General features: G+C 43.0%; 1 protein-coding gene across 1 annotated transcript in view; it reads right to left on the bottom strand.

Annotated features, from left to right (window-relative positions):
* Positions 1-561: 561 nt before the first annotated feature.
* Positions 562-20,015, bottom strand: part of kis (kismet) — a 44,847-nt gene continuing 25,393 nt past the window's right edge. Inside the window, 7 exon segments of the mRNA XM_068290759.1 lie at positions 562-4,891; positions 5,003-5,240; positions 5,306-5,504; positions 5,581-5,768; positions 5,770-5,822; positions 5,910-8,418; positions 18,506-19,006. Coding sequence (XP_068146860.1) covers positions 1,281-4,891; positions 5,003-5,240; positions 5,306-5,504; positions 5,581-5,768; positions 5,770-5,822; positions 5,910-8,418; positions 18,506-19,006 — 7,299 coding nt within the window. The 3' untranslated portion in view covers positions 562-1,280.

The following is a 20,015-nucleotide window of genomic DNA, read 5'->3' as shown; positions in this document are numbered from 1 at the left end:
GTAAAGTAGTAGAGTAAATAGGAGAGGTGCGGGGTGGCTAGGGGTTTAAATGATTCAAATGAGAATACACATGGGACTTATTTATATGTTTAGATATATATATATAAGTATATATAAAAGAAAACTTTTTTAAGCAATGCGAAAGCCTTTTGGTTGTTGTTTTTCAGTTGTTGTTTAGTTTTGTTGTGGTGTCGTTGTTTTTTGTCGAATTTTATGCTATGTACAGGTATCATCATCGTAATCAGTAAAGGACAGAGACAGCAGGAAACCCAAGTAAACTACATGGTGTATATATAATAGATGTGTGTGAGTGTGTTTGTGTGTGTCTATATAAGAATTCATTTTGTTAGTTTTTTTTCATTTTTTTTTTTTTTTTTTTGCTTAAAAAGTATTATTCTTTTGTTTAGTTTTTGTTTTTTGCAATAATTTAAACGCATAATTTTCGTATTTTACTCTTCTTTCAGCAGGGCGCTAGCTTTGCTCCTCTTTTCTCTTCTCACTTCTTGTTAATAATTAAATTATAAGCGCATTTCAATATTCTCTTTCGTAAATTTATGAATATTTTGCCAATCAGAAAAGGAACAACCTCCGACTTACTTCTCCTCCTCCTTATAGAATGTCACATTCCTATGAATTGATTTGCTCCAGCAATGATGTAAACTAGTTGACTCCATTTGTGCAGCAGTTGGAGCAGATAGTCTAATCATTGGTGTCACAATCAAACGATAGCTTTGACATATCCCCTCCTTCTTCTCATTCTCCACTCGTTCATCAAGATAACAGTCTATGTGTGCCAGCAAAACGATTTAAGCAGCAGTGTTCACTGGACGAAACTGAATCTAGTGAAAGGGAAATTAAGCAACGGAGCGTGCGAGTGGTGAGTGGAGGCTGTTCCTTTTCCTCATCGTTTCTCTTCTTTCTGTCTAATTTCTATATATAATATATATACGTTAATTCGGTGTTTTTCTTATATTTTACCCAACTTTAAGCTTAAGGGATCTAGTCGTAACAGTTAGCTTAGAATTCAATTTGCGGCGCGAGCGACGCAGTCGATCATCGGAAGCAACAGCTTTTGCTTTAACATGTGCTGCCTTTGCCCTTGTCGTTCCCGTTGTTGTTGTTGTCGTCGCCTTCTTCCCCTTCTTCTTGTTGTCGTTGTTATTATTATTATTGTTGTTGTTGCTGTTGCTATTATTATTATTAATATTTTGTCTGGTCTTGGTTACAGCGTGTGAAGGCGGCTCCCTATTCTGATCATCTTGCCTGGAGCTACGCAATACTCATTCATTCCGGTCTTCCGATTCACTTCCCGCCGATAGATTTAGCGTGGCCGCATCGGCCGATTGCCGCGTATGACGTGTGGAACGGAGTTCACGTCGCTTTTCAGGCGGCTGTTCAATGCCCGCACCCGACACCTGATCATTGCCAGATCTTGGACGCTTTAGACGGTTGCTGGAACGGCGATTCTCTTCAGCCGCCGCCGCCGCTGCTGCTGCAGCTGCTGCCGCAGCCGACGATGATGTTGATGAACCGCTGAGATTAGCAGCTGATGTATTACCGCCGGTCGCATCCAAATCCTCAACACTGCCACCGTGGCTGCTGCCAGGAGCCGGTGTTGGTTTCTTGAGTATTGGCTGGATTATTAGCTCATCGGCCTCTTCGTATGGTGGCGGTAGTTTTGCGGCGTCTGCGGCATTTGTGATGGTCAGTGAAATTCGCGATTCACTGCGCTCGGAACGTTCGCTGCTTGTGCTGGCTCCACTGCTAATGGGCGGAGCAATTGTGATGGTGGTCTGCGATGGCAGATTCGCGGCTATGCCAGCAGCTGCCGAAGCTGAGGAGGATGAATTGCCGCCGCCACCACCGCCAGAAGAGGAGGAAGAAGATCCTGCATTTAGCGGCGTGAGGGTTACCTTATCCTGTTCGGCTGCTAACATAGGAGCGGGCGTCGAACTGCTGCTTGAGGAGCTACCTGCCCCACGCAGACTTTTCTCAATGCTACTCATGCTCGAGCCTAGATTAAGAGGCAAACCGGCAGCCAAGGCGGCAGCAGCTAACTCATCCTTGGTGGGATGCATTTCACTGCGGGATCTCTTCGATTTCTGTTGCTGTTGTTGGTGATGTTGTTGCTCTGCATCTAAGGCGGCTGCATAGGCTGCAGCCGCAGCACTGGAACTGCTGCTGGCTGAGGATGTGGGTATCAAAGATATACCCGATCCCAGACCCAATGTCTTGGTATAGTAATCCATTTGCTGCTTGAACGCATCCTGCTCTCGTTGTCTCTTGGAAGCGGAGCTATTGCTGCTGCTATTGGTAGTCGAGGTGGACGATGAGGATGCTCCGCCTGTTAGGCCAGCCAGACTGGCTATTGACCCTGGACCGCTGAGTGGTAATGATCCACCTGCCGCGGCCATTGCCTGGGCAGCCATCTCCGCGAGCAAAGCCTGCGAGAAGTCACTGGACATGCCGGGAATTTGTGGCAATTGGGCCGCTGCCGCCGCGGCTGCCGCTGCAGCAGCAGCTGCCGCAGAAGATGCCGACTTGGAGCTCTTACTGGATGAGGATGAGGAAGTTCCTGCATTGGATCCACCAACAGACGTCGATGGCATTTTGCCCTGCGAGAATGCCTGCAAAGCAGCCAAATCTGTTGGTAGGGCACCACGTGCCAAGCTTTCAAACCATTTCTGCTGCTCCTTGGCGGCCAATTTCTCTGCTTGTGCAGCTGCCTGGGATGCCTCATTGGCCGCCGCCGCCGCCGCCGCCCGTTTGCTACTGCTGCTGCTTGTGTTCGAGACAGAACTGGACGATGGCGTGGGCAAGGGTGGCATGCCTAGGGAACTCATCAGCCGTGTAGCTTGGGCCAGGTCCATGCTGCTCATACGACTTAGCGATTCAAGCAGATGAGGATCAGCTCCGGGCATTAGCAGACTACTTAACTGGGCCATGTCCGCAGCACTGGGTGTTACGGAGGAAGCAGAATTGCGACTACTCGACTGGCGACCACGTCCTGATGACGACGAAGAAGACGGCGTTGTGGCCGTGCTAGCCACACTCTGGACTCCTGTCATGCTGGCCATGGCATTCATTAGATTGGCTGCCGAATTGGCATTGGAGGATCGCGAATTACTCGATTTCGATTGCGATTGATGGGATTTGGATTGTGTCGAGGTGGTACTGGACGCAGAGGATGTTGCGGCTCCATTTAGTAGATTATATTGTTGTGCCAATTGATCATAAGCCGAGCCCAGGCCACTGGAACCCAGAGAATAGGGGTTCAGAGATCCCAAACCCATGGGCGGATATAGCAGTGAGGGATTTGGAAAGAGGAACGGAAAACCGGCTGCTAACTGTGACGCGGATGCAGCAGAATTTTTACCTCCACCGCCACCACCGGCATTTGATGAACTGCTGCCAGCACTTGCCGCAGCAGCAGCTGCCACTGCGGCCAACTGGGCAGCTTCGTTTTGTTGTTGTTGTTGCTGCTGCTGTTGTTGTTGCTGTTGCTTCTTTTTGCTCGATGAAGACGACGAAGTGGATGAAGATGCACCGCCGCCGCCCTGCGACTGGCTCTTGCCGGATCCAGCACCAGAGTTGCCCGTTAGGCCACCCAATGTTGGCCCGGCAGCAGCCATGAGCGCAGCCAGCGACTGGGCATCCATACCAGCCAGATTACCCAATCCTCCCATGCCCGCCAAACTGGCAAACAGATTCATATTGTTCAAATTTCCCAATCCTGGTAGATTACCCATACCGGGCATGCCGCCAAATGGCATTGAGAGCAATGGATTTTTCGGATCGAAGGCCGCGAGCGGATTCTTTGGATCGAAAGCACCCAAGCCAGGTAAATTGGCCAATAGACTGGGATTTAGTCCCGCTAGGGATCCAAATTGCAATGCTGCCTGATCCAAGGCCGCAGCGGATTGTTGTTGTCGTGAAGATTTCTTTGAGCTACTCGAATTGCCGCCGCCAACAGATGATTGCAGGGAACTCGATGATTGTTGTTGTTGCTGCTGCTGTTGCTGGCTGTGAGAGTTGGATGAGGTGTTACTAGAGTTTGATGATGGTCGTCCCCCATGAGATTTGGAGCCACCATAACTGCTATTGTCCATGGGACTGGGTTTGGGAGATGGGGCCGACATAGGATTCTGCATTTGTTCCAACCACTTGGGATCAACTTCGTAATTTGGATTCTCGGTTAGCCATTGCATCAGGCGTTTCAATTGGGGCGCCTTATTGCCACCCAAACGTTTGCCTGTCTGTTTATTAATGACAGGAACGGGTTCCTCTCCAGTTAGACCCTGGGGTCCACTCATTGACTGTTGCTGCTGTTGTTGTTGCTGCTGCTGTTGCTGTTGTTGTTGCTGCTGTTGGTGTTGCTGCTGTTGTTGTTTTTGTAGCTGGGCCGCCGATTGTTGCGAACTGGAATTACCCTGTTGACGATTGCCTCGACGACTAGTCACACTGGACTGACCACCAGAAGAACCGCCACCTCCACCTCCTGCTACATAATCAATGCTCAATTGATCACTCAACGGACTGGTCATATCCGAGAGCCATTTGTTCACCTTGACATCGTGTGGTGAATTGGAATATTTGGAGCCGAGCTTCATGGCTTGCTCCATTTCGGCTAACATATTCTCGTATGCCTTGCGTTGAGCTGGTGGCAGGAATTGCATCATCTTTTGCTGTTGCTTGAGGAACGTTTGTGGATCCGTCGACATGGTCTGGGCGAGCAGGGCATTGAGACTGTCCTTTGACGATAACCCGCCGCTGCCGCCCATGGTCATGTTTTGTAGAGCGCTTAAGCCGCCGGCTCCGCTGCCTCCCGAAGAACTGGCTCCCATTGAGCCCACGCCGCCGCCTCCGCTGTTGGACGAGGAGCTCTTCGACTCTGCGAGAGGAATAGAAAGAGAGAAAATGGACGTTTGATTAGTTTCTGTTCTTTTAGGGAAAGTAGCATCTTGGGCTATTAAAAAATCAAAGCGCAGAGACTCAAACTCACTTCCGGGCACTGTCGTAACAGTGATTGTAAATGGTTTCTGATTCGATTGCATTTGACTGGACGATGACTGAAGATTAGCTGGTGTCACGGACACACTTGGCGGTATTTGTGGTTTCTTTGACGATGGCAATGATGGATCCGGGAAGGTCTTTTGCTCTTTAGCCGCCGATAGACCCAATACAATTTCATCCAGCTTCTTACGTTTCTTTTCCTTGCCAATAACAGGCTCTTCAATTGTCTGTAAAAAAAGAGATATATTGTAGACTACTTCCTTGGTATAGCTTTCTAATGATTTTAACTTACGCAATTGTTTTTCTTCATTAGCTTATTGAGAGTATCATCCAATTTGCTTTTACTGCCCATTGAGGGAAAGGCAGAGCTTAATGCAGCATGAACACTCGATTTCTTGGATGGCATAGAAAAGTCCTGAACTTCACTTAGATCAATGGCACCCGCTGAGGAGGCCGATTTCAACATTTCCGTCATATTCATCTTAGGTAAGCTGCTGTAGAATGTATTTAAAAGTAATAAACATTTTAGATGTGCGCAATAAAAAGATGTATTCCCATCACACCCACCTTGAGGACAGATCCATGGGTGCACCCATTGATGGTGGAGGTGTTTTAAGAGCTGGTACAGCTGGTTTACTAAATTGTCCAGACGATTGTCTGGAGAGTGAGGGATGTTGATGCGCTGGCGGTGGTTGCATGCCACTAAGAGCTGATGAAGTGGTTGAGCCACCACCACCACGGCGTCCCGACTGAACCACCAGTCAATGCTTCCATATTGGCTATTTCACTTTCCCAATCTTTGGGGGCCACTGCAAAAACAGAATAAAGGACAGATAATGTAAAAAATGTGTAAAGAAAGGACGAAGAAGGAGATTCTCATCCCCGGGTAGACTTACTTGTTGAATTATTGAGCAGGGCATGCAATTTGGCTCGTTCGGTTTCCACATCGATGGCAATGTGACGCTTACGCTTTTTGCTGGCATTGGATCCACCAGCGGCATTGGGCACATTAAGACCCACCACGCTATTTCCTGCTGATCCACTGGCCGCACTTAGAGACATGCCTGGCAGGAGGGATGATAGCGATGTGGCATTGCCACCAGCTGCAGCAGCTGCCACAGCAGCAGCAACTGCCGCATTGATGCTATTGGCATCGAGTCCTGGTAATGTTGGTGCTCCCACCACATTGGGTGCCATCTTGGTGCTAGGTGTTGGCAAACCCATCAGGCCCGTTGGAGTGACAACGGAATTCACTGTTGATGAGTTGGCCGATACATTGGCTGTGCTTGCCACTTGCTGCATCTGCGAGGCCTGCAAATGTTTGGTTACACCCTGATCGGTTGTAATGGTGATTACATCTGGCGTGGTGGATCGCCGCTCAATGCTATTCAAATGGGGTATTGACTCGTGCAAGGCAATGTTAAGATCGGTTGCTCCTTTGCAGCTGGCAAAGGCGCTATATTTTGAATCCACAGGCCATTTGTTGTGCTCGACACAGCTAACAATGTGGGCCATGCGACGTTCGAGGGCGAAATCCTTGAACCAACGGATCATGCACATCTCCAGTTTGGGTTTCTCCAATTTCTGTTGCTTGACGGTGGCTGGTTGAATCACTTCAAGATCGGGGAAGCGAGCCTTTAATTCGGCTGCTTGCTTTTTGCATTCCTCTTCAACCGCTTTTTCTTTCTCTTTCATTACCTCATCATCGTCGGGATCAGTGGGAGGTGCAGCAACGAGATCAAGTATTTCCTGGTCACTGGATTTGTCTCCCGCCTTCTTGGCAGCAGATTCGGTAGTTGGCTCAACAGTTGTTGTTGCTGTTGTTGCTTCTGAGGGTTTCTCAGTTACCTCAGCCTTCTCTTCGGTTAGAGATTTCTTATCCTCACTTTCGTCGAGTTTCGTCTCTTTTTCCTCCTCTTTGTCATCTGATGTTTCGGCGGACTTTTTAGTTTCCTCCGGAGATTCTTCTACATCAGCCTTATCTGTGGTGGCTTTTACATCCTTCTCAGGACTGCTCTCTTTCTTTTCCGCATCCTTAGCTGTGGCTGTTTCATCGTCCACATCCATTTTGCATGTTTCTTCTTCCTCCGATGGTTTTTCTTTAACTTCATCTTCGGATTTCTTCTTTTCCTCCAAGTCATCAGAAGGCGCATCAGGATCGGGTGTCGAAACAATATCTGAGGACTTCTTGTCATCACCATTTTCGGCTATGCTTTTATCTACATCCATCTTCTCCTCCTGATCATTATCATCAGCATCTACAACCTTGGCTTTGGGTTGCTGCTCATCTGAAGAAGTCTCCTTTTCAGCATTTTCAGAGAGATCTTTTTCCACATCCTTCTCAGCATTTTCGCTCTTGTCGTTCTTCTCATCATCGCCGCTCTTTGATTTTGTTTCAGCGTCGTCCAAATCTTCCGTTAGAGATTTCTTCGCCTTTGTGGCTTCGTCCTCATCTTTAGCGGCGTCTTCATTGGATTCGTCGGCTGCGGCGCTGCTTTCACTTGTCTTTTTCTCAGGACTACTTTCTTCCTTAACTTCATCTTTCATAGGCGTGACGACAGGTGACTCCTTTTTAATCACACTCTCAGTGGTAAGGAGCTCATCGTCTAGATCTATCACTTCATGCTTTACTGCAGCAGCAGCAGCTGCAGCGGCGGCGGCAGCAGCAGCCGCTGCCTTTTCGGCTGCAGCCAATTTCTCAGCCTTCTCGGCATTAAAAGCCTCCAGTTTAATTGTCCTCTGTATCTGAGCCTCTAATTCTCGGATAAAACGTTTCTCCGACTCGCAGAAACTAAAGTTAGGATCATTGAAAATGAACGTTTCCGATCGATATAGACCGTGTTTAAGTACAGCAGCAATAAGTTCCTTATCGTGCCGTCCTGGCTCCCACCAATCGGGTGTATCGGCATTCATGGTGCACAGTTTCAAACGATCCTCCAATTGTGGATGACGTTGAACATCACGCAGCTTGGACAACATTTCCAAACGATCTAATATCAATTTCGCATGCTCTTTCTCAATTTCCTCGATTATACCCTCAAGGCCGCGTTCAGATTCATTCAATTTTAGACCCGCCTGACGTTTGCACATTGTTACAAAGACTTTGTAGTAATCCGTAAGGGTTTCATCACTTTTACGTTCCAAATGTGCCATCTGTTTGAACTTGGTCCAATCGGGTGATAGGCTAGTGCCATTGACGCCAGTGTTATTGAGGCCAGAATTCTGACCTTGTCCACCCAAGGGTGTCGTCGTTGTGGCAACCATATGTAAATCCACACCATAACCGGTTAGGACACGCAAGAATTCATATTCCTCGCGACGATTCCATTTCTTGGGTATCAATTGTAAACGCTGAGCTTCACGTTCTTTGGCCGCAAGTTCCATTTTGCCCTGTCGTTCCATTTTCTGTAAATTGAAAGAAGTGAATTGTTATAATGTTAATTTTGTTTTTCTTAAGGTATAATAATATACATTTATTATTACTACGATTTTACGCCGGCAAAACAAAAAGGATGCTAATCGATAGTAGAATTATATTATTGATTATAGTTTCACAGTATTAGAATTTATTGAAATATGTATAAATCAGCTGCTTTACGTGAATTTTAATTGACCTGTTTTTCTCGTTTCCGAAATAACAATGAAATTGATTAAAAATGTTTGAAATTGTGTAATATTTAAAATTCATTTTAATAACGATTGTATACATAAAACCTGACTTATTTTTGTCAATATTGGCACCGAAATAGAAGTTTTTACCTAAATAATTATAAAGCTTGCCCATCCTGTAAGCTGATATACATACATAGTAGGCGAAACAAAAGAGCATATTTTACGAAAGCGATAGTAATTGAAAACAGCAAGTTCAAAAACGGTGCGAAATGGCTCGCGTTTTCATTTGAAATCGACTCAAAACCGATAACATAGGCCTGATAAATTAAAAAATCAAATTATTTGCTCTGTTTAATCAGTTACTCAGCGACATCGTTTCGCCCTACCCCCAACCACAGGTTTGTTGTGCGCAAATTTATTCCGAATATTTACACAAAAAAAGAGAGAAATTAAAAAGCGACCCCTTTTTACTTTTTTCTCCCCCAGATTCAAGTAATGCGAGATCCTAGAGGGGTGGGTGCTTGGCCCATCGAAATGGATTGTTAGTTAATGGTGGTGGCGGTGGTGGTGGTGGATGATGGTGGTGGTGGTGGCAGTAGACACTCTTCGTCCTTATTATTATCATCATCGTCTATCCCAACTGTTATATTACAATATTTGCGAAAAAAAAAACCTAAAACTCATGCGAATAGCAAACACAAAGCAAAACAAGTAAAACGGGAGACAATGCACGAGGACGACGACGATGAGGACGAGGACAACGATGTCGACTAAATATACGAAACGTACAAAATACTGGCAAATACAATAAAATCATAATAAATAAAAGTAAAAAATCCATTTTACACCCCCCTAATAACAAGGCAAGAAAGGCGGCGGAGAGGACAGGGAGGAAGAGAACGAGGAGGAGACAGGAGGCGAAAGAGCAAACGCAAGCACCAGCACGAGGCAAAAACAAGCAAACGGCGCAGAGACAAACAAATGAATCCGGCGAGACCAATTGCATGGGTATCAAAAGGAGCTAGAGCGAGTGAGCAAGCCAGCTCACATGCATATGTCACTCCATGTGTGTGGCTGAGTCTGTGTAAGCGAGAGAGAGAGTATAAGAAGAGGGGGTTAAGACCCTCTTCTCTTAGTTAGTTATGATAATAATGGGAACGAACGTAGCATCTCAACAAATACAGAAAACTGCATGGAGGTAGATAGACACAACTTCAAGTATTTTGTATGTCGTCTCGTTGTAGGGAGAAGGCTTTGTGGCAAGTGTATTACACACATATGTATGTCACATGTGTGTGTGTAAGGGGTATAAGTGTTGCCATGCTATGATATTCCTAGGCAAAAATCATGGACTAGAATGTATGATATGGAAATCACTTGATTACCTCACAAACAAATATGAATATGTACATACATATAAATTAAAACGTTATATTTCTTGATTATTATGGTAATTAATTGTGGGTATTTAATTAAAATGTTTGACGACAATCACTTCTTAATAGGGGGAAAATGATAATACCCAAATCTGATAAAATTCGAGTTTCTTTCAAAATTGAGGAGGAAAAATTTCTAATTGACAAAGTAGTTTATTGATAGCTGAATCATTTTTGAGTATACATTTATTAGTTGTAATTAAAGTTTGATCTCGATTATCCTTGGAAAATATTGTTATGTATTTGTTACACAACATTGTATAATACTAGAATCAGTCAGTTCACTAAAAAATACTTCTTTGTGTATTGTTTATTATTTGCTGATAAAAAGGGGAGTCCCCGATTTAGTTTTGCTATTTTAATAACTTTATATATCTTTTGCTATCCCGTGTAATAGAGCTAATCGCGGCTAACCGAAACAGGGCAACAAAATTTTCGGGAGCCCGAATAACCGGGGTCCAACTGTAATTATTTTCAGTTCGAGGTGGTTACTCTTATTACAAAAATACAAAGCTAAGATCTTTTATTTCTGATATTAATTTCGATTATCTACGTTTTTAATTTATCTTCAGAATGTTTAAAGCAAGAGTACGTACAATCTCACACACAATCTTATGGAGCCAAATACATTATCTTAGTTTTTTCTAAAACTAGAACTAGAAATAGGGATTTAGCTATAAAAATGTGTCCTGTTGCCTACTTTTTAAGCCACTTGAAAAGTATGAAAAAAAAAACTTTACGTCTCATATCTGCAACATATTAAAACCCACTTCACCTACTAAGCCCACTTTTTCTTGCATATGTTACTTAACCGTTTTGCAATTTGAAAAGGATGTCGTAGTTTGCCGTAGGCTGGCAACCCTGCTGCTAGTTGCTGTTATTTGTTTCTGTTTATACAACTAACGGTTTTTCGTTTTGCTTTTCTTTTTTTTAAATCTCCCCTTCCCACTGAGCAAAATAAAGGGGGACAAACAAAAACACAAACGACAAAGCGCAGAAAAGATAAAGAGTTTCCGAAATGTGTAGAGAGAAAGAAAAACCAGAGGCCAGAACGAACCAACTGCCTGCTAGAATGTCTATTCTCCCCCTCTCCTCATTCTGCTCCTTAACATTCTTTATATCATATTGACTTGCGCGCACATAGTCCGCACTTCTTACCCCCAACCAAAAAATGTAGCTCCAGCCCATTCACCCACGTTACATGACGATACAAGTGCGAGCGATTGATTATGATTATTAGTAGCAACAACAACAACAACAACAGATATCGACGACGATGGTGGCGCAGGAGGGCAGCGGCAACAACAACAACAACAAATACGGTTAGACTTCGATACTTGGACTAGTAGTGTAATGGCCAAAAGAAAATGAGTAAAAGGAAGATGGAAAAGAAGAAAATATAGAGGAGAAGGTAAGGAGGGGGTGGGGGAAGGAGGCAAGCAGCAGCAATGGGAAAAACGAATTTAAATGAGCGCGCCACACGGGTAACTTTACGTTTGTTTGTTTGTCTCTCTCTCCTTCTCTTCATTCTGTAGATGTGTTGGTGTGTGTGTGTGTGTGTGTGCCTCGTGTGTTGGTTGGTTGTGTGGCAAAGTGGTAACAACGACAACGACGAAGTCTTCGACGACGACGACGACAACGACAGAGACTACGACGACTCTACATGAAATCTATAGGCATAAATTTATTGTTTTGTGTTTTTTTTTTTTATTTTCGCTGACTACTCGTTAAGTTGGTTGGAGTTGTTGTTGTTGTTGTTACTGTTACTCTTATGGTTTGTGTTGTTGTTGTTACATTTCTACATTTTCTTGTCATTTTTGCTTGGCCTGCTTTAGCTCCTTCCACCATTCGCATTCTTTGCGCCATGCAAAACCATTTCGTTTTACTTTTTCACATTTTAATTAAGTTTCTTTTTGCAATGCAATAAATTGTCATCCCTGAAGTTTAGTTAGGTGAATGGTTTGTTTTACCTCCAAGTAGTTGCCATTGTTTAGAGATGTTGTTAAAGGAACTGCTGCTATTGGAGCAGCAGTCTCTATTGCTGGTGGCGAAGGACTTAGAGTTGGTGGTGTCGGTGGTGCTGCTGCTGCTGCTACTGATGACGATGATTTATTTAGATGCTCGCAAAAGGCAGAGAAGCTGCTAAAATCCATGGGTTTAATAACCTCCATTTTGTTTTAGTTGCTGTGGCAGGCGGCGGCAGCTCATACAAACACAAATATTCTTCTTCTCGTTCTCCTTCTCAATTATCACATACACAGTAGTTGCTTGAACACTTGAAATTGATATTGAAAATAGATTCTATTCTTGCTCTTTTCTATCTATCTATTTCAATACAATATCTATTTACGAATTATGATTTCGTCATTATTATTGATTTTAATTAAGCACTAATTATCATATATCATGTATTTCGCGTCGACAGAGACACATTTCGCCATTTGCACGTCGTTTTGTGTGGTGTTGTCAGTCAGTCATTCAGTCTCGGCAATTACAATTTCGTTTCGTTGTGTGTTCCCCCTTCCTCCCCCATTTATTCCATTTGATTATTATTATTTCTCACAAACACACACACGCGGACAACAAATATTTCGCGTTATTGTTGTTGTTCTCATTGCCCGCTCTACAATCGAGGAGGAGCAGGCAGAGTCATCGTCGCAGGCAGCACTTGAACGTTTTTACAACTTTACACCGCGGCGCTCAAACAAATAATGAGCAGAGCAGCGCATTGCGGACTAAATACAAGAAACACTCCTCACACACACACTCATGCAGACAAACATATAAACACACACACACACATATATATCACCATCAACTCGCACACAACCCGCGTCGCCTCAGCAGAGGCAGCAGCAGCAGCTAAAATCGAATGCGAATCAGCCAAACGGCGGAGACGAACAGAACGTAACGTAACGATACCAAGCGGAGAGCCACCGCCGCTAGCTAGCTAGCCAGCCAGCCAGTCAGACTCAAAAGTATTGAGCGAGGGAGCCAAAACGAAACCAAACAATCGTGAGATTAAGCCAAACGCCGTTTTGGGTGAATGTGAATATGAATGAGATGGGCACGGGGCAGAGTCACAGGCTGGCTGGCTGGCTGGCTGTATGTCGTCTGAGGTGAATGAGCGGCGTCACTTGCAACTGCCACAATGAGAGAGATAGACAGAGCCAGAGAACGAGAGAAAGATAGAGAGAGAGTGCACAACAGTGAGAGCCGACGAGAGTAAGTAAGCCGGAGCCGGGGAGACAGAGAGTAAGTAAAAGAGAGCGTATAAAGACAAAATAAGTGAGAGAGAGAGCATAAAATTTCGAGTCTCTGAATGTGCACTGGATGGACGAGTTGAAGAATGAGGAGGCAGAAGCAGCAGGCAGGAAGGCACAGGAGACAGCCAGCACCACATTGTGTCAACTGTGTAATGTAAGCAAAGAAGGCAAACGACAGAACCAGCCTGTCACACACACACACACACGAAATACACGTACATACATGTGATGGTTTTTAGAGGAAGGGGGTGGGGGCCCGAGAGGGTGAGGGTGAGAGAAAAACACACGGCAAGGCAAAAAAGCCAAGGCAATGAAACAAATGTACCACAAAAATTGTTGACGAGAGAGACTAAGAGAGAACGAAACACACACACACTCACACGTAGAGCCTGAAAAGGATAAACCATTGGATGGGTTGTAGAACTAGATGGGGAGAGGGTGAGGGTGGGAGGGGAAGATATGCTCGGTAATGACGGACACACAGGACAACGGAACAGAAAAAGGGATAAAATAATAACAGAGCAGCAGAAAGAAGTAAAAGCAACAGCAACCAAAAAAAATAAAAATACAGCGGCAAAATGGAGAGTAGGCAAAAATGGGATTAAACCACACATATCCCAGGTATAAATCCCTCTTCTTGGAATCTCTCTTCTCATCTTCTTGAAGCGCTCAGTCTGTTGATTGGAGAACGACAAGTTATAGTCGTCAGTCAAAACACAGCTTGTTCTTATTTTAGTGTTCCCTTTGATCTCCTTATTCTTCCACATATTCTGATGGGCAGCAGCAGAGCTTAGGCATTTTGCAATTGTCTAATTAATACGACCTTTTGGGGGCATGGGAATAAACAATGTACATATATAAAACGAAAGATAGAAACGTGGCTAAAGTGCGATAAGCACGTAGTCAGAGTAAAAACGAAACGAGATTATTAATCAATCCGCAAGATACAGAAATGTATAAATATATATATGTATATGTGTGTATACACACACACATGCAAACATGTGTGCATAAGTAGTACGTATTTATGTATATACAATATATCCCACCACCATTATAGTATACAATAATCGATGCAATGGCGACACATCTTCAGCAAATGCACTTACTCACACACACACACACACACACACACATACACGCAGACCGAAACCCATACACCCATGCATGCATGTCTGATGATCGACCAAGAGATATATAGAAAAGAGCAAAGGGAGAGAAGAGAGTGAACGCAAAACGACGAGAGATTTGGTTTCTCTATCGTAAATTTGACTAAAGCGTAACACAAACTAAATCAAAAAGAAGAGTCAGCGCAGGTAGACAAAAAGCCAAAAGCCGCAGCTCATTCAGACACGTCGTCCAACAACAATGTACATACATATGTAGATGTATATACATATATATATATTGGATGAACTGAAACTGACCATTTCGATGGTGTACACAACATTGGGTACATTGGTTTGGCAATGCATCGAAGAAGTTACAATGCTTTATGACTGACAGGTGTGAAGTGAAGCAAAATGCGCCGATGCAGCAGCAGGAGCGAGTAGCAGCTGCAACTCTGGGAACGAAGCAGCAGCAACACGTGATGCGCACGCGTACAGTGGAAAGCAGATGTTAGAAAGTATTTAGAAAATCCATAGTTCAAATTATTTCATGTAGATCAACCAGAATGCGTTACGTTGATGATAATTTTTGACAGGACTGTCCATAAACTCATTAGTCTAATGCGGAAACTGAATGCGGTCCTTGGAATGTTAAACCTTTACAAAAGCGCTGTCCAAAATCAAGTCAAAGTTGCAGCAATTTTAAAAAAAGAAATTAACTATTTGCTTTTGCCACAAAATGGGTATTTTAGCAGACTAAAAGTTACACCCTCGATTATCTGGGACGTTCTGGATCAGAATCATCACAGAAAATCAAAGTTTCCGGAAAATCGAGACCAAAATCTCTACATTATTAACAATAATCTGAGATTATTTCTCGCTTTTGATGACATTTAACATTATGGAAACGAAATGAGAAAAAAATTACGTTTTTAAAATTATTCGTTTGAATGTTTGTTTTGTTCATAAGTTGACAGCTTCAGAATTTCTTGCTGGACTTCGCTTTGACTCAAAATATTTTCATCATGCGATTAAAAACTCTCGTACCACTGTATCTCCATACAGGCCCAGGCAGTGGCAAAATGGTAATAAAATAATAAATCGAAGAATAGCAGCCGCAACTAACCGTACCCATACATGCATACATACATACATACATAGACATATGTGTACATACATATATATTTTGTAAAAGTAGATGCCACAGCAAATGGTCAGTTGCCAGCATAACCATCAACAACAACAACAACAAGAGCATCCAAGCAAAAAGGTAGTTTTTAGGTGGGGGACCAGCCAAAGATTGGCACAAAAAGAATGGCAAATACATTCGAGAAACAGACTTTAACTCTACGACAACGACTCGGCTCTATATGTGTGCCTGTGTGTATGCGTGTGTTCTAAATACACGTTGCGCGAATGCAAAAAGGAATCAACGAACACACAAAAAAAGAAGCAAAATCGGTTTTAAGCTGATGCAGCAGCAGCAGCAACCTGAGAAAAGAAACAGAATGAAAAGAGGAAATGGAGATGACTGCCAACCACCAGCTCAAATGAGCACAATTAGGCTGGCTGCCTGGCTGGTGCCTCGGCTTTATCGATGAAGGAAAAAAAAAAAAAGAAGAAATACGCTAGCCTGCGGCGGCAAAGGGCATGCAGAACAGGAACAAGTCAGCGTCACCGTCAACATCATCACCGTCGTCGTCGTTGTCGTCGTCGCCAAGTCACATATATTCCTCGCTCAATAATTCAGTTCGTGAGAGCAACCAACGATGAGAGCGAGAATGCCTTTTGGGTGGGCGCATACCATATACCTCCTCCCATACAAAAAACGAAAAAAAAAAATTAAACATTGGATAAATCCAGAAAATGTAAAATTACACAGATACACACACATTCATAGAGGCAAGCAGCAGCAGCGGCGGCAACAGCAGAGACAAATACTCGCATGAAAAACTAATACATACAACAGAGTCAAGCCAAGAGTCCATACATAAGTACAGCCAACGTAGTAGCTAGGCCAGGCAGGCAGGCAAGCAGGCAGCAGAAGCAACAACCACCCGATATGCCCAATACTAATACCCGACAACGACGTCCACCAACGCCGCCGCAATACAATCATCGTCACCAAAGAAGAACTTCACTTCGTCAATACAACAAGAACAACAACAAGAACAACATTAACAGGAACAGCGACTTTGTTCTTCTTGATGCCCGTTGTCGACATTGCTGCTGTTGTTCCTGTTGTTGTTGCTGGTTTGATTGATGGCGCTGCTGTTGGGTTTGCCTTTTTGATAATGGCGGCGGAGGCGAACGTTGACGTCGACTTCGACTTCGTCATCGTCGTCGCCATCGTCGTCTTCTTTTGGGTACAGTGAAAATACCAAAAACCACCATCAAGTCAGGTTGCTTTCTAGATACAATTGACTCCACTCACTTCTCATAATTTTGTGACCCCAAACGACCAAGTCGCTTTGTGTCGGGGCCAACACTCGATGGGTTTTACTGTTGTTGCCTTCCTCTTGAGGTGGCCTCTCACCACCCCACAAAAACAAAAAAAAAAAACTCAATGCAAACCCAAAACGAAAGCAACGAGGTGTATGTATTGGGCCAGAGAATGTGTGCAAAATGGTTTGACATTTTCTCCTATTTTTTCTTTGCTTTCTTGTATTGGGTTGCTCATTCGCGGCAGCATCTGGAGCTGGGAAGCAGCTAGAGCTGGAGAGCATCATCATCTCGTAGCATCGTCGTAGACTTCGTCATTTCCATCGTGTGCACCATTTCGGGTTCAAATTTGGAGTGTTGTATGTATTTTCTTTTATTTTGCATAAATTAAGCATAAGTGTATTTGCGCTCGTTGTTCGTTCGTTGGTTGGCCTGTGCTTTGGTTTGGTTTGGTTGGGTTGGATTGGTTGCTTGGATTGCGAGACTCTGTGCTTCGTCGTTTTCGTTGCTTTTGGGTAGCTTATTCGGAAGTACACAGACTAATGCATACATACACACACACACACACACACACACACACATAATATATATAATATATACGAAATATATCTTAAAACATTGAAATTGGGCATTGAAGGGGTGTGCTATCTACAATCGACACCACACCACCACCACGCCACTCAAACTCCAGGTTGGTGGTCGGTAGGTCGGTCGATTGGGTGTAACTTTACTTATTATTGTTTCAGACAGATATTTTTTTCATTTTTACACACCCTTGATAAGAAAGTATTACAGCTTTCATATGTTGTTTGTCAGAGAGTTAGGAGTATCATATTATACATATTTGTAATGGTTTTTAAATGGACAAGTTCAATTTGGCACGTGAATTCCTTGTATATACGGAACTTGAGTAGGAAAATAAATTTTCTGAATGTAGAATTTCAATTTATCAGTTTCCTTTAATGCTTTTTGAATGAGTAAATTAATAGCCCTCCATATATCGGAGAATCGCTTCGAGAATAGGAATTAATTCTATTTAAACCTAAACACACTGCGACTAGGGTATATAAAGTTCGTTCGAGCAATTCGACGGTGGTTTCGCTTTTACGCCCCTCACCAACGTTCAAAGATAGTATGAATATATTTGTCGACAAACTGATATCGTATTATTTGTAAAAACTGATTAAAAATCAGTTAAAGAGAAAAAATTATGATAAAAATTGTAAGAAAATCGTCAAATATCTTAATGTTATTGAATATATAAATACTTTATATAGATTTGAGTTGGAATCATGCAAGTTAGTAATACTAATGATATGCTAATTACTGGGATTAGTTCAACATAGACAAATGTATGTGTGAGTGTAGTAGTATGTGTAAGTGTTTTGTTGTCAGTGTGAGTGAGTGAAGGCTTAAAGGGGTTTGAGTGGGAAACGGTTCATGGTCTATTAACACGCCACAAAGGCTTAGATATATTAGAGTTGGGCGGAAGGAAGGGACTGAATTTTTCAGAGTTATGAGTTATGTATCTGAATTGAGTGAGTAAAAAAATTTCAGGAATATGTTTTTGGACTATAATTCTAATTATTTGCTATATAGTAGGTTGTGATATGGACTTTTTACGTACATTGTTCATACTGACCAAATACATGGCCAGTTTGTTGATATCCAAATTGGCCAATTGACTGACATCAGTTGTGTTGAGGATGCTTAGCATTAGGCTAATATCGGCAGCAGTTGGCATGGCTGGTACTCCGGTTGTTCCGCCAACCGCCTGTTGCTGCTGTTGCCCACCATGCTGACTCAATCCGCCGACGCCGCCATGCTGTTGCATCCCCGTTCCTGAGCCGGAGGCGGCTGCCGCAGCGGCTTGAGCTGATGTGCTAGCACCCTGCGATTGCATTAGAGCCTGCAGGCTGCGATTACTCGAGTCAAGTTGTTGCTGTAGTTGACTGCTCGTGCCGCCGCCGACACCAGTGCCGCTGCTGCCGACTCCAACACCGACGACACCAATGTTGGTAACATTGCCAGCAGCGCCAGTGCTGCTTTGCAATTGCATTTGCATCGATTGCAGAGTCGGTGTAGTGGGCACTGATAATGGTGGAGTGGATGATACCAATGCCTGTAGCTGTTGGCAAAGTAGGGAAAGTTAGGGAAGTAAGGGAGTAAGAACTCGGTTAAACAAAAACTTCATCACAAGTGGGTGAGAGGAGGGATAGCTTGGGGTAATGGAGATGGGTGGAAAGAGCCAGTTCGTTCTCTCAGTGAGTGAGTGGGTGAGGAAATTTGTTGGTTGATGTCCCTTTTTTCTTTTGGTACACAGTTTTGTTAATCAGCTGTTGGTTGTTTATGTCAGTTGTTGTCTCAAGTCTGCGCGTCGTTCATGTCCGATTTATATTTACTACTAAATGTGTACGGTACGCAAATTCTAAGCCAATCTATATAGACTACGGGCCAACAGCTAAGCAACAAAACTACGTACTTTATTTTAATTTTGAATAAATTTTACTTAGGTTTAGTTCAAAAATAAAACAGAAATTTTGTTAAAAAATAACAACAAAACAAAAAAGGACAAAAAGGACTCATAAGAATGATGAAAGATTTAATAATTTCTAATTTTCTATTCAATATTATACAGAGTGTAAATTGAATCAAAAAACTTTGACCCACATCTAATAGAGAGAAAAAACTTGTTTTAACTATAATGATAGATGATATTATCAAACCATTTGATCACAATTAAAATTGGAATTGAAAATTATTTAAAAGTTTTTGAAGTTACACAGTATTATTCGAAGGACTACTTATAAATAATAACCAAAACACGTTTTGAGGTCTTAATTAGCCTGGTTAACGGTCTATAGGCAACACTTGTCCACAAAGGATCGAATCGAAAAATCAAACGTTTTAGGTAATGATTTTTCTTAAGTTTAATTTATAACTATTAAGAGCCCAGTTGTCCCTCTATCTCTTCTTCTTTCATCATTCTCATATCATAAAACAGTTGTAATCAAAGAAGATAATCATATCCAATTTTCGTTACGTCCCCCAAATAAATATTCATGAAATTTTTCACAAAGACAATAATAATATCACACAGTTTTTTGACGACAGATAATGAACGAAATAAAAAATGA

This window comes from Drosophila tropicalis, unplaced genomic scaffold, assembly GCF_018151085.1.
Source record: "Drosophila tropicalis isolate 14030-0801.00 unplaced genomic scaffold, ASM1815108v1 contig_1187, whole genome shotgun sequence".
NCBI classification, from domain to species: Eukaryota; Metazoa; Arthropoda; class Insecta; order Diptera; family Drosophilidae; genus Drosophila; species Drosophila tropicalis.
This window is presented reverse-complemented; position numbering and strand designations above follow the sequence as displayed.